This window comes from Engystomops pustulosus, chromosome 3 (genome assembly GCF_040894005.1).
Source record: "Engystomops pustulosus chromosome 3, aEngPut4.maternal, whole genome shotgun sequence".
Lineage (NCBI taxonomy): Eukaryota > Metazoa > Chordata > Amphibia > Anura > Leptodactylidae > Engystomops > Engystomops pustulosus.
Window position 1 is genome coordinate 10,986,751 of NC_092413.1, and position 20,954 is coordinate 11,007,704.

General features: G+C 36.9%; 2 protein-coding genes across 2 annotated transcripts; one reads left to right on the forward strand and one right to left on the reverse strand.

Moving 5' to 3' along the window:
* Nucleotides 1-8,589: 8,589 nt before the first annotated feature.
* Nucleotides 8,590-10,744, forward strand: LOC140120403 (homeobox protein Mix.2-like). The gene is made up of 3 exons (XM_072139459.1): nt 8,590-9,140; nt 9,244-9,485; nt 9,913-10,744. The coding sequence occupies exons 1-3, from the start codon at nt 8,993-8,995 to the stop codon at nt 10,591-10,593; spliced, it is 1,071 nt and encodes a 356-aa protein (XP_071995560.1). The 5' UTR covers nt 8,590-8,992; the 3' UTR covers nt 10,594-10,744.
* A 950-nt stretch (nt 10,745-11,694) lies between these two features.
* Nucleotides 11,695-14,813, reverse strand: LOC140120952 (homeobox protein Mix.1-like). Its single transcript, XM_072140013.1, has 3 exons — nt 14,654-14,813; nt 12,922-13,172; nt 11,695-12,541 (listed from the first exon to the last, which is right to left on the reverse strand). The coding sequence occupies exons 1-3, from the start codon at nt 14,721-14,723 to the stop codon at nt 11,879-11,881; spliced, it is 984 nt and encodes a 327-aa protein (XP_071996114.1). The 5' UTR covers nt 14,724-14,813; the 3' UTR covers nt 11,695-11,878.
* Nucleotides 14,814-20,954: the final 6,141 nt, after the last annotated feature.

Here is a 20,954-nt window from a genome sequence, read left to right on the forward strand (position 1 = left end):
ATACATTACGCTATGTTATAGTAACTGATATTATATGACACTATACATTACGCTATGTTATAGTAACTGATATTATATGACACTATACATTACACTATGTTATAGTAACTGATATTATATGACACTATACATTACAATATGTTACAGTAACTGATATTCTATGACACTATACATTACACTATGTTATAGTAACTGATATTCTATGACACTATACATTACACTATGTTATAGTAACTGATATTATATGACGCTATACATGACACTATGTTATAGTAACTGATATTATATGACGCTATACATTACATTATGTTATAGTAACTGATATTATATGACACTATACATTACACTATGTTATAGTAACTGATATTATATGACGCTATACATGACACTATGTTATAGTAACTGATATTATATGACGCTATACATTACACTATGTTATAGTAACTGACATTATATGACACTATACATTACACTATGTTATAGTAACTGATATTATATGACACTATACATGACACTATGTTATAGTAACTGATATTATATGACACTATACATTACACTATGTTATAGTAACTGACATTATATGACACTATACATTACACTATGTTATAGTAACTGATATTATATGACACTATACATTACACTATGTTATAGTAACTGATATTACATGACACTATACATTACACTATGTTATAGTAACTGATATTACATGACACTATACATTACACTATGTTATAGTAACTGATATTATATGACACTATACATTACACTATGTTACAGTAACTGATATTATATGACACTATACATTACACTATGTTATAGTAACTGATATTATATGACACTATACATTACACTATGTTATAGTCACTGATATTATATGACACTATACATTACACTGTTATAGTAACTGATATTATATGACACTATACATTACACTATGTTATAGTAACTGACATTATATGACACTATACATTACACTATGTTATAGTAACTGATATTATATGACACTATACATTACACTATGTTATAGTAACTGATATTATATGACGCTATACATTACACTATGTTATAGTAACTGATATTATATGACGCTATACATTACACTATGTTATAGTAACTGATATTATATGACACTATACATTACACTATGTTATAGTAACTGATATTATATGACACTATACATTACACTATGTTACAGTAACTGATATTATATGACACTATACATTACACTATGTTACAGTAACTGATATTATATGACACTATACATTACAATATGTTATAGTAACTGATATTATATGACACTATACATTACACTATGTTATAGTAACTGATATTATATGACACTATACATTACACTATGTTATAGTAACTGATATTATATGACACTATACATTACACTATGTTATAGTAACTGATATTATATGACACTATACATTACGCTATGTTATAGTAACTGATATTATATGACACTATACATTACACTATGTTATAGTAACTGATATTATATGACACTATACATTACACTATGTTATAGTAACTGACATTATATGACACTATACATTACACTATGTTATAGTCACTGATATTATATGACACTATACATTACAATATGTTATAGTAACTGATATTATATGACACTATACATTACACTATGTTATAGTAACTGACATTATATGACACTATACATTACACTATGTTATAGTAACTGATATTATATGACACTATACATTACAATATGTTATAGTAACTGATATTATATGACACTATACATTACACTATGTTATAGCAACTGATATTATATGACACTATACATTACACTATGTTATAGCAACTGATATTATATGACACTATACATTACACTATGTTATAGTTACTGATATTATATGACACTATACATTACAATATGTTATAGTAACTGATATTATATGACACTATACATTACGCTATGTTATAGTAACTGATATTATATGACACTATACATTACAATATGTTATAGTAACTGATATTATATGACACTATACATTACACTATGTTATAGTAACTGATATTATATGACACTATACATTACACTATGTTATAGTAACTGATATTATATGACACTATACATTACACTATGTTATAGTAACTGATATTATATGACACTATACATTACACTATGTTATAGTAACTGTTATTATATGACACTATACATTACACTATGTTATAGTAACTGTTATTATATGACACTATACATTACACTATGTTATAGTAACTGATATTATATGACACTATACATTACAATATGTTATAGTAACTGATATTATATGACACTATACATTACGCTATGTTATAGTAACTGATATTATATGACACTATACATTACAATATGTTATAGTAACTGATATTATATGACACTATACATTACACTATGTTATAGTAACTGATATTATATGACACTATACATTACACTATGTTATAGTAACTGATATTATATGACACTATACATTACACTATGTTATAGTAACTGTTATTATATGACACTATACATTACACTATGTTATAGTAACTGATATTATATGACACTATACATTACACTATGTTATAGTAACTGATATTATATGACACTATACATTACACTATGTTACAGTAACTGATATTATATGACACTATACATTACACTATGTTATAGTCACTGATATTATATGACACTATACATTACACTATGTTATAGTAACTGATATTATATGACACTATACATTACACTATGTTATAGTAACTGACATTATATGACACTATACATTACACTATGTTACAGTAACTGATATTATATGACACTATACATTACACTATGTTATAGTAACTGATATTATATGACACTATACATTACACTATGTTATAGTAACTGTTATTATATGACACTATACATTACACTATGTTATAGTAACTGATACTATATGACACTATACATTACACTATGTTATAGTAACTGATATTATATGACACTATACATTATACTATGTTATAGTAACTGATATTATATGACACTATACATTACACTATGTTATAGTAACTGATATTATATGACACTATACATTACACTATGTTATAGTAACTGATATTATATGACACTATACATTACACTATGTTATAGTAACTGACATTATATGACACTATACATTACACTATGTTATAGTCACTGATATTATATGACACTATACATTACACTATGTTATAGTAACTGATATTATATGACACTATACATTACAATATGTTACAGTAACTGATATTATATGACACTATACATTACACTATGTTATAGTAACTGATATTATATGACACTATACATTACACTATGTTATAGTAACTGATATTATATGACACTATACATTACACTATGTTATAGTAACTGATATTATATGACACTATACATTACACTATGTTATAGTAACTGATATTATATGACACTATACATTACAATATGTTACAGTAACTGATATTATATGACACTATACATTACACTATGTTATAGTAACTGACATTATATGACACTATACATTACACTATGTTATAGTCACTGATATTATATGACACTATACATTACACTATGTTATAGTAACTGATATTATATGACACTATACATTACAATATGTTACAGTAACTGATATTATATGACACTATACATTACACTATGTTATAGTAACTGATATTATATGACACTATACATTACAATATGTTACAGTAACTGATATTATATGACACTATACATTACACTATGTTATAGTAACTGATATTATATGACACTATACATTACACTATGTTACAGTAACTGATATTATATGACACTATACATTACACTATGTTATAGTAACTGACATTATATGACACTATACATTACACTATGTTATAGTCACTGATATTATATGACACTATACATTACACTATGTTATAGTAACTGTTATTATATGACACTATACATTACGCTATGTTATAGTAACTGATATTATATGACACTATACATTACACTATGTTATAGTAACTGATATTATATGACACTATACATTACACTATGTTATAGTAACTGATATTATATGACACTATACATTACACTATGTTATAGTAACTGTTATTATATGACACTATACATTACACTATGTTATAGTAACTGACATTATATGACACTATACATTACACTATGTTATAGTAACTGATATTATATGACACTATACATTACACTATGTTATAGTAACTGACATTATATGACACTATACATTACACTATGTTATAGTAACTGATATTATATGACACTATACATTACACTATGTTATAGTAACTGATATTATATGACACTATACATTACACTATGTTATAGTAACTGATATTATATGACACTATACATTACACTATGTTATAGTAACTGTTATTATATGACACTATACATTACACTATGTTATAGTAACTGATATTATATGACACTATACATTACACTATGTTATAGTAACTGACATTATATGACACTATACATTACACTATGTTATAGTAACTGATATTATATGACACTATACATTACACTATGTTATAGTAACTGATATTATATGACACTATACATTACACTATGTTATAGTAACTGACATTATATGACACTATACATTACACTATGTTATAGTAACTGATATTATATGACACTATACATTACACTATGTTATAGTAACTGATATTATATGACACTATACATTACACTATGTTATAGTAACTGATATTATATGACACTATACATTACACTATGTTATAGTAACTGATATTATATGACACTATACATTACACTATGTTATAGTAACTGACATTATATGACACTATACATTACACTATGTTATAGTAACTGATATTATATGACACTATACATTACACTATGTTATAGTAACTGACATTATATGACGCTATACATTACACTATGTTATAGTAACTGATATTATATGACGCTATACATTACACTATGTTATAGTAACTGATATTATATGACACTATACATTACAATATGTTACAGTAACTGATATTATATGACACTATACATTACACTATGTTATAGTAACTGATATTATATGACACTATACATTACACTATGTTATAGTAACTGATATTATATGACACTATACATTACAATATGTTACAGTAACTGATATTATATGACACTATACATTACACTATGTTATAGTAACTGACATTATATGACACTATACATTACACTATGTTATAGTCACTGATATTATATGACACTATACATTACACTATGTTATAGTAACTGATATTATATGACACTATACATTACAATATGTTACAGTAACTGATATTATATGACACTATACATTACACTATGTTATAGTAACTGATATTATATGACACTATACATTACAATATGTTACAGTAACTGATATTATATGACACTATACATTACACTATGTTATAGTAACTGATATTATATGACACTATACATTACACTATGTTACAGTAACTGATATTATATGACACTATACATTACACTATGTTATAGTAACTGACATTATATGACACTATACATTACACTATGTTATAGTCACTGATATTATATGACACTATACATTACACTATGTTATAGTAACTGTTATTATATGACACTATACATTACGCTATGTTATAGTAACTGATATTATATGACACTATACATTACACTATGTTATAGTAACTGATATTATATGACACTATACATTACACTATGTTATAGTAACTGATATTATATGACACTATACATTACACTATGTTATAGTAACTGTTATTATATGACACTATACATTACACTATGTTATAGTAACTGACATTATATGACACTATACATTACACTATGTTATAGTAACTGATATTATATGACACTATACATTACACTATGTTATAGTAACTGACATTATATGACACTATACATTACACTATGTTATAGTAACTGATATTATATGACACTATACATTACACTATGTTATAGTAACTGATATTATATGACACTATACATTACACTATGTTATAGTAACTGATATTATATGACACTATACATTACACTATGTTATAGTAACTGTTATTATATGACACTATACATTACACTATGTTATAGTAACTGATATTATATGACACTATACATTACACTATGTTATAGTAACTGACATTATATGACACTATACATTACACTATGTTATAGTAACTGATATTATATGACACTATACATTACACTATGTTATAGTAACTGATATTATATGACACTATACATTACACTATGTTATAGTAACTGACATTATATGACACTATACATTACACTATGTTATAGTAACTGATATTATATGACACTATACATTACACTATGTTATAGTAACTGATATTATATGACACTATACATTACACTATGTTATAGTAACTGATATTATATGACACTATACATTACACTATGTTATAGTAACTGATATTATATGACACTATACATTACACTATGTTATAGTAACTGACATTATATGACACTATACATTACACTATGTTATAGTAACTGATATTATATGACACTATACATTACACTATGTTATAGTAACTGACATTATATGACGCTATACATTACACTATGTTATAGTAACTGATATTATATGACGCTATACATTACACTATGTTATAGTAACTGATATTATATGACACTATACATTACAATATGTTACAGTAACTGATATTATATGACACTATACATTACACTATGTTATAGTAACTGATATTATATGACACTATACATTACACTATGTTATAGTAAGTGATATTATATGACACTATACATTACACTATGTTATAGTAACTGATATTATATGACACTATACATTACACTATGTTATAGTAACTGATATTATATGACACTATACATTACACTATGTTATAGTAACTGACATTATATGACACTATACATTACACTATGTTATAGTAAGTGATATTATATGACGCTATACATTACACTATGTTATAGTAACTGATATTATATGACACTATACATTACACTATGTTATAGTAACTGATATTATATGACACTATACATTACACTATGTTATAGTAACTGATATTATATGACACTATACATTACACTATGTTATAGTAACTGATATTATATTATGTATTTAACAATGTGACATCCTGTATCATCACCCTATGTATATTGCATTGTGTGATAGGACATTACATGTTATAACGTTAGATTATGCTGTACATTATATTAGACTGTATGAAGGTCTATTATATACTGTGTTGTCTCGGGTCCTGTTATAATTGACATGATGCGATATTATATGATATCCTGGGATATATTACTTGATGTTATATTATGTGATGGTCTATTATACGCCATGCCGCAGTATAATTGTTACATTGGATAGTGATGGTGGTGATACACATGTGACAGGACGCCCGCGGTAGACAGGTGACGTGTAGGGGCTGCCAGGGGGGAATCCACATCCCACCTGCTCCAGGTAAAGGAAGGGAAGTGTCTGAGGCTCAGGCCTGGAAGTCAGACACAGGATGGACTCACCTCCTGCCACCTCCAAGCCCGGGGTCATTAGCAAATCACTGACCCCCTCACCCCCCCCCCCCCCCCTAAATTACAGGAGGAGGATGTGACCACATCAAATACTGGGCCCAGGATACACAAGAGCCAGACCCGGGCAGCATGGAAAATACACATCATACACACACATGTCTATCCACAGCTCCACAGTGTGCATTATCATCCGGAGAATATTACACTAATAATCCACATACAATGCCATATCAGGACGTCTACATTATTATTCATTATTATTTGTAACTTATTATTTTCTACTTTCCAATATCTGGCAGAATTTCAGGGTCAACCTGGTCCGATAGATCCCAGGTCCTAAGGCCGAGCACAATGTTTACCTGGTGATACTGTCCCCCGAGCACCGGAGATCAAGACAAATATTCACTTCATATAATATTCTGTGACAAAATAAAAAATCTTTAATATCAGTTATGTTAGTTTACACCGTTATCTATCTATCTCATATCTATCTATCTATCGATCTCATATCTATCTATCTATTGATCTCCTATCTATCTATCTATCTCCTATCTATATCTATCTATCTCATATCTATCTCATATCTATCTATCTATCTATCTATCTATCTCATATCTATCTATCTATCTCATATCTATCTATCTCCTATCTATCTCCTATCTATCTATCTATCTCCTATCTATCTATCTATCTATCTATCTATCTATCTCATATATATCTCATATCTATCACATATCTATCACATATCTATCTCCTATCTATCCATCTCCTATCTATCTATCTCCTATCTATCTCATATCTATCTATCTCCTATCTATCTCCTATCTATCTATCTATCTATCTATCTCATATCTATCTATCTATCTCATATCTATCTATCTCATATCTATTTATCATCTATTAATTCTATCTCAAATAAGTCGAAAATTCAAAAAATGTATGTATCTAAATATTTATCATATCATTCTGTCTCATATCTGTTTTATCTTTTATCTATCTAATCTCTAACATATCCGTCCATCTATCTCATTCCTGTCTTTGTAAATCACTTTCTCTTGTATTCAATACTTTGAACTGTTAGTGGCAGAAAATTAACTATATCCCAAATCTGGAAGTATGGAGAGACTTCCTCTTCCTGGTCTATGAGACAGGAAACCTCCCTTTTTTGGATGAGTAGGGCTGAAATGTTTATTGGGATTGCCATGTCTTTTGGTTGCCCCAGCAGGACAGAATGGCTGTCTACCTAGCATTCAGACCCTCAGCCATGATTTTCACGCCTCCTGGGTATTCTCACACCTGAGCACTTTGATCACCGGTAACACCCCCCACCTTAGACCTCCTATAAGAGGGGATGAGGATGGACTACAGCCAGTATCCACACTGCTGAGGAGCACACAGGTCTCATCTACTCCTAGGACACCAAGACACCATCCCTGAATGATGGCTGGATACAGCCAAGAACCTGGGCATTTCCTTTTCTCTACCAGTCCGACTCAAATGGGATATTCTGGTCAACAGACCAATCATGTAGGATTGACTATGGCACCGACCCAACAAAAGGACTACCAGCAACCCTGTGCTAAAGGTAGGTGTCTCCGAAACATCTCAGCAAGTTCTTCCAAAGTCTCCACAGTTCTCTTCTTCATTCATTATGTATCAATATCTAATCAATATTGTCGTCATTGTAGGTAATGTCATATCTCCAGTCTCTTCTGGTGACCATGGACCTGTCCAACAAGTGCAACCCAAGAAAGTGAGCAGCCCCCCACAACCATCGGCAGCGGCGGTGTGCCAACGGAGGAAGAGAACCGTCTACAGTCCGGCTCAGCTGGACGCACTTGAGAGATACTTCAAGACCAACATGTATCCAGATATCCATCATCGAGAACAACTGGCCAAACAAATGTTCTTACCAGAGTCTAGGATCCAGGTATGATCTGCTATAACCTTCTTCTGGAGACCATCCAAACCACTAGTAGGACCAACACTTAATTGTCCATGCCCTTAATCCTTTCAATGGTCAGCCACAAAACCCTAATAACCCACCACCTAGAGTCTATCCATCTTCTAAACTGTGACCAAGTCCAAATTCTCAATATTTACACGTGCCCTTTGGATTTCCTTAATGGTAAACAGACTATAAAGCTGATTGATATTATGCAAAAACAAAGGTTGGTGAGATATCAAGCTTAAGGTCCTTCATCATATTACAACCATACCGCCTGGTCTTTTTCCATATGGTGGCTCCAAATTTGAGTAAATATCATCCCCCAGGTCTTGAAATCTAAACGATCCCCTACAATACCTACTTTATTGTTCTATGTTTTTGACTTAATGTTCATCTCCTTGATCCATAGGTCTGGTTCCAAAATAGAAGAGCCAAAGCAAGGAGAAAGGGAATCAAGTCTACTCCTCACCATTCTGCTGAAGACCATTATTCAAGTGTCTTAGGAGACAAGTACATGTATTCAACATCTGCTCCTCATCTTAACATGGTCCAGCAGCAACAGATGACTCCTTCTCAACCTCAGATGCAACCAAATGGGATCATGGAGCAAGAATTGTACAACCAAAGTACGGACTACCTGGGATATCCTCAATATGCATGTGCCATGTCTAGACCGAGGATGATGATGAAACCGGCCTCATCCACAGTTTACCACCAGAACATGTCATCTACCATGGGGAACCAACAATTCTATAACAACATTGGGTTCAACAACCAAAGTATGGACTTAGGACGAGGGCACACCCAGATGCCAATGTATAACAACTATGGCACGGACTATTCTGGCTTCCAACCCAACAAGACCATCCCGTCTGAGATGAGCGCCAACATCCCACCCATCCAGGTGTCCACTTCAGATTCCTGCTCTGGACTCAATGGTTTTCCTGCAGGGGTCCCTTTCCACATGTCAGCAGTGCCCAACTTCTCCAAGCAGAGTTCCCCCATCTCAGATTCTGGAGTCAGTGACCGATCCACTGAATTCGGATCAGACTGGGAAGAAGATCTCACATCCGTTCTCAATAGTCTGTAGATACAAACCTGGATTATATCGTATTATGGAACGTGGCACTTTACATGACCTATTTATACCGGGCCCCGGACCAATGTGCAATGGACTAGAACATGTAAATATGTTGTTGTTGACTTTCCTGTATAAAAAAGAATTTGCAAAAATAAAGTCATTAAAAAGAAATTTGGGGGGATTAACATAATTTATGAATAAATAGAAGTTTATAATGTAGAGAAGTAGGATGTCAGAATTTGACAATTTACATCCAAAGAAATTGGCCGCAGAAAAACAAAAAAAACCTCACTTTAGGGCATTAGTAGAAATCAGATTTCTATCAATACTAACCTATGAGAAAGTCATCGATACATGTAGTTCCAAGACTATTGGTGGAGTTGTAGATTGAGCATTTGGAGTCCATCAATAAGATGACACCGCCTCTGGATGCTATAGTGGCCATGCCTGGTATTGTAGCTTAACCCCATTCAGTTAAGTAGGATTCAACTGCAATACCAGGAACAGCCACTACGAAATCTGACCTACACTTAAATGAAAAGTGATGCAGCATTTGCTGTTAATTGTAAAGGGAGGGGGGGGGGGGGGTTGGGGCAGTGACTCCTAATCCAATGTTGATGGCCCATTCTTATCCCACCACTCATGAGAATGGATCGGTCATGACAATGGAGATGCAGCTTATGCACAAGAAACAAAACTATCCATCTTCACCGTTCCCATTGATAAATCGGAGGTGTAGGGAGCATGCTTAACCTGCTCCCACCAATTAAAAAGTTACCTCCTAGAGACAGAGGCTGAAAACTACACAGTTTAAAGGAGGTGTCCATACATACTACTTAAAATCCCATGTTCAGCTGCCTCTTCACTACTGAACACATGTTCAATCAGAGTTGGTAGGAATAGCTGTCCACCAAAAAGGTTTATAGGCCTCATCCAACATATCCCTCTAGATAACCAAGGACCACGGCCAACCAGCTTCTTGGCACATGCCCAAGCCGTCTAAACCCCCGCCCCACCATGGGCTCCATGGACAGAAGCTGAGGGCCCATGCCAAGATCACATGTGATATCATCCAACCCTGGTTCCCCCATCAGACTCAGGCAGCAGATGCCGTGTACAGCCATCTTTATTCACATGATCTTAAGTGTACACAGTGACACCATATAAATATTCTTAAATACATTACCCTAATAAAATCCAGCTACAATAAAACTATGCACCATATATTACATCACCCACCATATACAACATTACTTTTTTTATTACAATTCCGATTATTTTGATGATTCTTTAATTAAGGAACCAAAACGACATCTTCAACCTCATTTGAAGTGAATAGGTCTTCCCAGTCAGAGTCTATGGAGCGGTCACTGAGACAAGAATCCGAGGCCGTGGAGCTTTGGTTGTAGAGGAGGTGGCTGCGGGCGGTGGACATTGGGGGTGGTTTGGGTACAGGGAAGAGGTTCAGTCCACTGTAAGAGTTCAGGTCCCTTGTGACCGGGGCACCTACACTCATCTCAGACATGATGGTGGAGTTTGGTGGAAACCAATTATAATCAAAGACGTTGGGTACATGAGAAGAAGACCCTTTGCCAGCGCCCACAGTCTGACTTCCCATCACAGGGACTGTGTTGTTGTAGACTTGTTGGTGGACCCCCATGTTGGGGGCATAGGGCACACTTTGGCAAGGCGTCTTGCTGGATACAGGCTGTGCCTGGCGTGATGGATAGAGGTATGGATGGTAACCCATAGATTGTGGCTGAGGAAAGAGATTTGGCTTTAGGGTCTTCACCCAATTTGTAGTGGCCACCATTTTTTGTTGGTGTGGTAAGGTCCGCTGACGTATTGTGGGTTGGTTTCCAGTCTTATCATCTGGAAAATATTCTATCAATACCGGTTGTTTCTTTGGATACACAGTCTCTCGTTTCGCCTTCGCTCTTCGGTTTTGAAACCAAACCTGAAAAGATGTACAAGCGGAGTTAGTCATAGGAGATCCTTGAGGGGGTGCAACCTGCCATGACTAAGGACGGCTAGCCCGTCCGAAACGCATCGGCGTTTTTCCTCCTTGATGTGGATTTTAAAATATGTGCCTTAATAAAGAATTTTGAAGAGTTCCGCAACTGGCTGGATATCGGATCCTTTTGTCCGGGGTGCAACCTGTACCTGGTATGGACCTCTAGATTGAACCCAATATATGGAATCTAGCATCTGTCACCGTTGCTCACCTTTAGGCCCAGACCTTTCTAGATGTCTGGTGGTGGAGGACCAGGAAGAGGGGATCAGTATGTAAATGGCAGGCTTAGTTCATATGGTGTCCAGAGAAGTGATGGAACGTACCTGTATTCTGGACTCCGGGAGGGACAGGCACTTGGACAGCTCCTCCCTGTGGTGAATATCTGGGTACGGGTTGGTCTGGAAGAAAACCTCAAGAATGTTCAGTTGTGGTTTGGTGAAAGAGATCCTTGTCCTGCGTTGCGATGCCCCACACTCCTGCTCCTCCTGGGTTTTACCAATAGGATTTTCCACCACGTTCTGTTTTTGACAGTGAACGGCATTGTGGTCGCGTGGAAAGTCAGACTTCAGGTTGTCTGCAATAAAAAAAAAAAAAAGTGGTGAGATGCAACAAACCTTTACAATCATGTCCATCTCCCAAAAACTTGTTTTGCAATACTCATGTAAAAACACACAAGTTTTGTTAGAAACGCATTTGGCTGCGTTCACACTGTGCTTTCTGAGATGCAATTCAAAGCCTCCAACCGTGATCTCATGCTGAGGTAACGTTGCGTTTCTAATGCTTTCGGTAAACACAACGGCCCGGTTTTTTTTAAGCAGTCCGTCAAAAAACACATTGGTTTCTACAGGTTTTACCAATTATCTTAATTAAAACTGGGCAGTAACGCATGTGTTTTGGACGGACTGCTTAAAAACGCCACGTGTGACCCAAGGCCGTGGTCAAACATTCCAACGCCGGCAGGCCTCAGCCCAATCACATTTCCAGGGAATCGCATGCGATTTTTAAGCAGGCCCCAATGTCTTACATTTAAACAATACAAGACCCCGGGGTCTGGTTACTGATCACATGTGTTTCCATAAACACATCAGGCCTAGGCCTACCCCCGTACACAAGTGCTCTGGTATGTACGCAACGCTAGCAGAACATGGGACCGCAGCCTCAGGCCGGCGCCACACGTGGCGCTTTGTCTGCGCTTGCAAACGCAAACAAAGTCGCGCCCACCGGGGCAGGCCTTGGCCCGATCGCATCGGCGTTTCTATGGAAAGGCCTGCGATCGGGAAGGAGCCGCCGGTGTTTTGCGTTAATTTACCTCAGGGTGATGCCACACGGAGTTTTGAACCCGTTTTTTAAGCAGTCCGTCCAAAAACACGTGCATTTTTTGAAAACACACCTGTTTTTGACCAATTTTAATTAAGATAATTGGTAAAACGGATGAGTTTCCAAAAAAAAAAAAAAAAAAACCCCCACAGGCTTTAACAGACTGCTTCAAAATGCACCAAAAATGGGTTAAAGAACACCATGTGTGGCATCACCCTTACATGTGACCTTACACGTGGGAAGCCTTTGGGTGAAGACACACATGGCGTTTTTGGGCCGTTTTTTACCAAGTGCGTTTTCAGATCGTTAAAAACGCATCAGTTTTTTAAAAACGCATGCGTTTTTGTCCGTTTTCATTGCGCAATTTTGGAAAAACTGACAAAAACGCATGCATTTTCAAAAACGCATGCGTTTTTAAAAAACGGATGCGTTTTTTAACGATCTGAAAACGCACTTAGTAAAAACGGCCCAAAAACGCCATGTGTGTCTTCACCCTTTGGATTTCATCTCTAGACACACCGTGTGAATGAGGCCCATGATTTTTGGCCAAGCCTCTCCCAGCTCCATTTTTTGCAAGGTTTAAATATTCAGCCAAAACAACATCTGTGATAACAGGCCGGACAGGAATAGGCCCCACATAGCATAGATACACACCACTGGCAGGCAACAATAAACCCGCTCCACCCCTGTACCTGACTGTACACGCGGCCGCCATCTTGTTGCTATGGGACCACTTACCTGCGAGCACGGCCTGCATTTCCATAGACAGGTAGTTGTAACCGCCCTGCACCTGCTCAAATCCAGCCATGTCTGATCTCCTCAGGCTCCTAGGCCTCAGGCCTTTTATATGACTATGAGGTGCAGGCCGCAGGGTGATGAGGTGTGAGGAGGAGGGGAACTCATGGCTTCCTGCAGGGGGCTGGATTACACCCTACAATAAACATTTTAGGGCTGGGGTGGGGTAACGTCATGCTCCACGATTCACCAGAAATCCAAAAATGTGTAAGGTCATGATCATCGCTGTGAGGCCATGTTCAGGCCGGTGACAAGCCTGGCATTTTATAATTGAAAATGAATGCGTTTTCTCTGGCCGGTGACACACGTGGCGTTTTCAAAAACGCAACCACTTTGAAAAACGCAATGGAAATGTACCTCAAAAAACACATGGGAGAAAACGCCAACACTTTAACCTAAAACCCATTGAAAAAGCCAATATGCAAATGTAATGTGTTTTTCAGGGCGCGGTCAGACGTAACTCATTTTGGTTGCGTTTCCATTGGTGGTGATTTGCCTAATTGCATTACTGTTAACATTTGTGTTTACAAAACGAAATATAAACACGATGTTAACATACGTGTTAACAATGTGTTCACATTAGTGTTTTGTTAACATGTCGTTAACACATGCGTTAACATCGAGCTTACACTGTGTTTTGTAAATGTAAATAGTCATGTCCGAATTGTTCACACGTTGCTCTTTGGTTGCGTTTTCATTGCATTTTAAGGGCGCTGTCCCACATTGCGTTTGCAAACGCAGACAAAACCGTGCCCACCGGGGCGGTCCGATCGCATCGGAGTTTCTATGGAAACGCCTGCGATCGGGAACGAGCCGCCGGTGTTTTGCGTTAATTTAAGGGCGCATTCACACAATGCGTTGCAACGCGTTGTGCGTTGCATTTTTGATGCATTCCACTGGCTTCAGCCTTGATCACGCACTGAGGTTACACTGGTTTTAGCAGATGCAGTGGAAGCGCAATGTAACCTCAGCATGTGATCAAGGATCAAGCCTTTGGGCGCCTTCCCGCGTGGCGTTTTTCCTGCGTTTGTGGGAGGGGGTTTGGCCAAAACGCATATGCGTTTGCAATGAAATGCATGCATTTTAGGCAGACCCACCCCCCCCCACACACTTTTGTTTTGGATGCGTTTAAAAACGTGAGAAAAAAAACACCACATGGGAAAGCAGCCTTTGGAATGCATCAAAAACGCATCAAAAATCGTGACGCAACATATAGCCTCTGCACAATCGCATATGTGTTCCAAACGCTACTATGCTCTCTGGAGCGTCAAAAACGCAAGTGTCCGTCATAACGCGACGCTAGTGCACAGGGGGAGGTCCTCGGCCTGAACGCACATGCGTTTCCAGGGAAACGCATGCGATTGTTAAGCCGATCGCATGCGTTTCTCTGGAAACGCATGTGCGTTCGGGCCGAGGACCTCCCCCTATGCGCTAGCGTTGCGTTATGAACGGACGTCTAGCGGTACGTGTGACCACAGCCTCAGGACAGTGACATGTTGCGTTTTTGTCGCATGTTTGTTGTGATTTTGAACGTTTTTGTTGCATTTTGTTGCGTTTGCATTTTTGGAAAACACACTGCATGATGTGCGTTCATTTTTATTGGCAGACAGCAGAATTGTGAATGCAGCGCTGAAGTATAAGGGCGCGGTCACATGTTGCGTTTCGGTGGTGTTTTCATTGGGTTTTGAAACGCATTACAACAGTTGAGATGAGGTGAGTCGCCTAATTACATCACTGTTAACATTAGTGTTTACATTTTGTGATTTATTAACACTTCGTTAACACATGAGTTTTCAATCAGTTTTCAGTCAGAGTTTGTTTAGTGTCTCAGTTTTTCATGAGCTTTTTTTTTTTTTTTCCCCAATCCGTTTTTCATGCGCAGAGGACTGAGCTCCATCTTTTCTGTGGCAATTGATCAGTGAAATCCGCATTGCACTTGCGTGCGTCTCAGACTGCGAGGTTTGATGCGTCTCCATAGACTTGTGCGGTGCATTTTCACGCGTGTGACTTACAAAAGCAGCGCATGCTGAGATACAATGGGTCGGAGTGCAATGCGAGTTCTACACATCAAAAGCATGCGCAGAACACACGTGGGAAAAATGCAAGTGTGAATGGGGCCTAATTTGTAATATTCTTCTTAATTGGCTGATCCTCTGGCAGATTCCGGCAGTGATGGAGATGAGCGGTCGCCAGGTACATCTGACACCGCTTATCCATAGGACGTATATTCTGTATTATTATATTATATTACAGTGTACTCTATTGTATTATTGTATATTATGTTGTATTGTCATATATTATATTACACGGCACTATATCTTATTGGTGTATGTTATATTACAGTGTGATACTATGGTATTACATTATATTATTCTGTATTATATTACATTGTATTGCCATTGATTATACTGCAGTGTATATACAGGCGGTCCCCTACTTAAGGACACCCGACTTACAGACAACCCATAGTTACAGACAGACCCCTCTGACCTCTGGTGAAGCTTTTGAATGCTTTACTATAGTCCCAGATTGCACTGATCAGCTGTAAGGTGTCTGTAATGAAGTTTTATTGATAATCCTTGGTCCCATTACAGCAAAAAATGTTTCAACTCCAATTGTCACTGCGGGCAAATGTTTTTTGTCTGGAGCTACAATTATAAAATATACAGTTTCGACTTACATACAAATTCAACTTAAGAACAAAACTCCGGACCCTATCTTGTACGTAACCCGGGGACTGCCTGTACTGTATATTGCTTGTTATAACAGTACAGGCGGTCCCCTACTTAAGGACACCCAACTTACAGACGACCCATAGTTACAGACGGACCCCTCTGCACACTGTGACCTTTGGTGAAGCTCTCTGGAAGCTTTAGTATAGTCCCAAATTGCAATAAACAGCTTAAAATTGTCTGTAATGAAGATTTATTGATAATCCTTGGTCCCATTACAGCAAAAAATGTTGAAACTCCAATTGTCACTGGGGCAAAAAAAAAAAAATTGTCTGGATCTACAATTATAAAATATACAGTTTCGACTTACATACAAATTCAACTTAAGAACAAAACTCCGGACCCTATCTTGTACGTAACCCGGGGACTGCCTGTACTGTATATTGCTTGTTATAACAGTATAATGTATTAGTATTACGGTACATTATGTTGCCAAGTATTATATTACAGTATATTATATTTATTATAGTATATTATTTTGCTGCGCACTATATTATAATGTTTTGCCATGTATTATACTGCGGTGTAAATATATATTGCTGTATATAACAGTGTGATACAATAGTCTTACAGTATATTATGTTGCCGTGTATAATACTACAGTATGATACAATGGTGTCACTGTATATTATATTTCAGTACATTGCCATATAATATGTTACCTTATATTGTAGCATACTACAGTATATCACATTGTATTGTAGTATATTATGTTATATTATGGAATATTAATTTGCTGTACAGTATACGATATATTTTATATTACCATGTATAACACTACATTATAATACAATGGTATTACAGGTATTCGAGTAGATTATATATTATGCCGTGTTACAGTGTATTATTGTATTGCTGTATATGATGTTGCGTTATATTTCAGACCTTGGTCATATATTACATTACGTTGTACAGTATAGCCGTATATTACATTGTATTGCTTTACGATACATATTGGTGTACGTTATATTATATTACAGTGCACTATGGTGGATATTATATTATATTCCTGTGCTGTATTATACCTTGTTACGGATGTGTTACCTGTAAATGACCCGTATGATAATGGCGCTATATTCCTGGGGCACAGGTGACGTGGAGGTGACAGATGTCCCCAGCAGGGGCCCAACACCTCATTCATCCAGGGGTGCACATAGGTGCCAGTCCGTCTGCCCGGGCAGGGTGGGGCGAGGTGTGAACACTCAGGGCAGGTCCTCATAGTGCAGCTCAGACTTGTCAGGATTGTCACTGATTTTTTGTGTGGGTTCACAGTGGAAAATAACCATATTATGAATTCTCAAGTGACCAAAGATTCCCAGAGCAGCACAGAGTATTTCAGCAGAGGAGAGTGATGAATATGTAGGAGGTTATATAGAACATGAAGCAGGTCCTCAGCAGCACAGAGTATTTCAGCAGAGGAGAGTGATGAATATGTAGGAGGTTATATAGAACATGAAGCAGGTCCTCAGCAGCACAGAGTATTTCAGCAGAGGAGAGTGATGAATACATAGGAGGTTATATAGTACACAGAGCAGGGTCCTCAGCAGCACAGAGTATTTCAGCAGAGGAGAGTGATGAATACATAGGAGGTTATATAGTACATGGAGCAGTGTCCTCAGCAGCACAGAGTATTTCAGCAGAGGAGAGTGATGAATACATAGGAGGTTATATAGCACATGGAGCAGGATCCTCAGCAGCACAGAGTATTTCAGCAGAGGAGAGTGATGAATACACAGGAGGTTATATAGTACATGGAGCAGGTCCTCAGCAGCACAGAGTATTTCAGCAGAGGAGAGTGATGGATACATAGGAGGTTATATAGTACATGGAGCAGGGTCCTCAGCAGCACAGAGTATTTCAGCAGAGGAGAGTGATGGATACATAGGAGGTTATATAGTACATGGAGCAGGGTCCTCAGCAGCACAGAGTATTTCAGCAGAGGAGAGTGATGGATACATAGGAGGTTATATAGTACATGGAGCAGGGTCCTCAGCAGCACAGAGTATTTCAGCAGAGGAGAGTGATGAATATGTAGGAGGTTATATAGTACATGGAGCAGGGTCCTCAGCAGCACAGAGTATTTCAGCAGAGGAGAGTGATGAATACATAGGAGGTTATATAGTACACAGAGCAGGGTCCTCAGCAGCACAGAGTATTTCAGCAGAGGAGAGTGATGGATACATAGGAGGTTATATAGTACATGGAGCAGGTCCTCAGCAGCACAGAGTATTTCAGCAGAGGAGAGTGATGAATACATAGGAGGTTATATAGTACATGGAGCACGTCCTCAGCAGCACAGAGTATTTCAGTAGAGGAGAGTGATGAATACATAGGAGGTTATATAGTACATGGAGCACGTCCTCAGCAGCACAGAGTATTTCAGCAGAGGAGAGTGATGGATACATAGGAGGTTATATAGTACATGGAGCAGGTCCTCAGCAGCACAGAGTATTTCAGCAGAGGAGAGTGAGGAATACATAGGAGGTTATATAGTACATGGAGCAGGATCCTCAGCAGCACAGAGTATTTCAGCAGAGGAGAGTGATGAATATGTAGGAGGTTATATAGTACATGGAGCAGGTCCTCAGCAGCACAGAGTATTTCAGCAGAGGAGAGTGATGGATACATAGGAGGTTATATAGTACATGGAGCAGGTCCTCAGCAGCACAGAGTATTTCAGCAGAGGAGAGTGATGAATATGTAGGAGGTTATATAGTACATGGAGCAGGTCCTCAGCAGCACAGAGTATTTCAGCAGAGGAGAGTGATGGATACATAGGAGGTTATATAGTACATGGAGCAGGGTCCTCAGCAGCACAGAGTATTTCAGCAGAGGAGAGTGATGAATATGTAGGAGGTTATATAGTACACAGAGCAGGGTCCTCAGCAGCACAGAGTATTTCAGCAGAGGAGAGTGAGGAATACACAGGAGGTTATATAGTACATGGAGCAGGGTCCTCAGCAGCACAGAGTATTTCAGCAGAGGAGAGTGATGAATACATAGGAGGTTATATAGTACATGGAGCAGGGTCCTCAGCAGCACAGAGTATTTCAGCAGAGGAGAGTGATGGATACATAGGAGGTTATATAGTACATGGAGCAGGATCCTCAGCAGCACAGAGTATTTCAGCAGAGGAGAGTGATGAATACACAGGAGGTTATATAGTACATGGAGCAGGATCCTCAGCAGCACAGAGTATTTCAGCAGAGGAGAGTGATGGATACATAGGAGGTTATATAGTACATGGAGCAGAGTCCTCAGCAGCACAGAGTATTTCAGCAGAGGAGAGTGATGAATATGTAGGAGGTTATATAGTACATGGAGCAGGGTCCTCAGCAGCACAGAGTATTTCAGCAGAGGAGAGTGATGAATACATAGGAGGTTTTATAGTACATGGAGCAGGTCCTCAGCAGCACAGAGTATTTCAGCAGAGGAGAGTGATGAATACATAGGAGGTTATATAGTACATGGAGCAGAGTCCTCAGCAGCACAGAGTATTTCAGCAGAGGAGA

Coding starts and splice junctions, on each gene's coding strand:
- LOC140120403 (XM_072139459.1), top strand. CDS start 8,993: ATGATGGCTGGATACAGCCAAGAACCTGGGCATTTCCTTTTCTCTACC. Junction 9,141..9,243: donor CCAGCAACCCTGTGCTAAAG/GTAGGTGTCTCC, acceptor TCGTCATTGTAG/GTAATGTCATATCTCCAGTC. Junction 9,486..9,912: donor TACCAGAGTCTAGGATCCAG/GTATGATCTGCT, acceptor CTTGATCCATAG/GTCTGGTTCCAAAATAGAAG.
- LOC140120952 (XM_072140013.1), bottom strand. CDS start 14,723: ATGGCTGGATTTGAGCAGGTGCAGGGCGGTTACAACTACCTGTCTATG. Junction 13,173..14,653: donor AATGCAGGCCGTGCTCGCAG/GTAAGTGGTCCC, acceptor TTTTTATTGCAG/ACAACCTGAAGTCTGACTTT. Junction 12,542..12,921: donor TCCCGGAGTCCAGAATACAG/GTACGTTCCATC, acceptor ACATCTTTTCAG/GTTTGGTTTCAAAACCGAAG.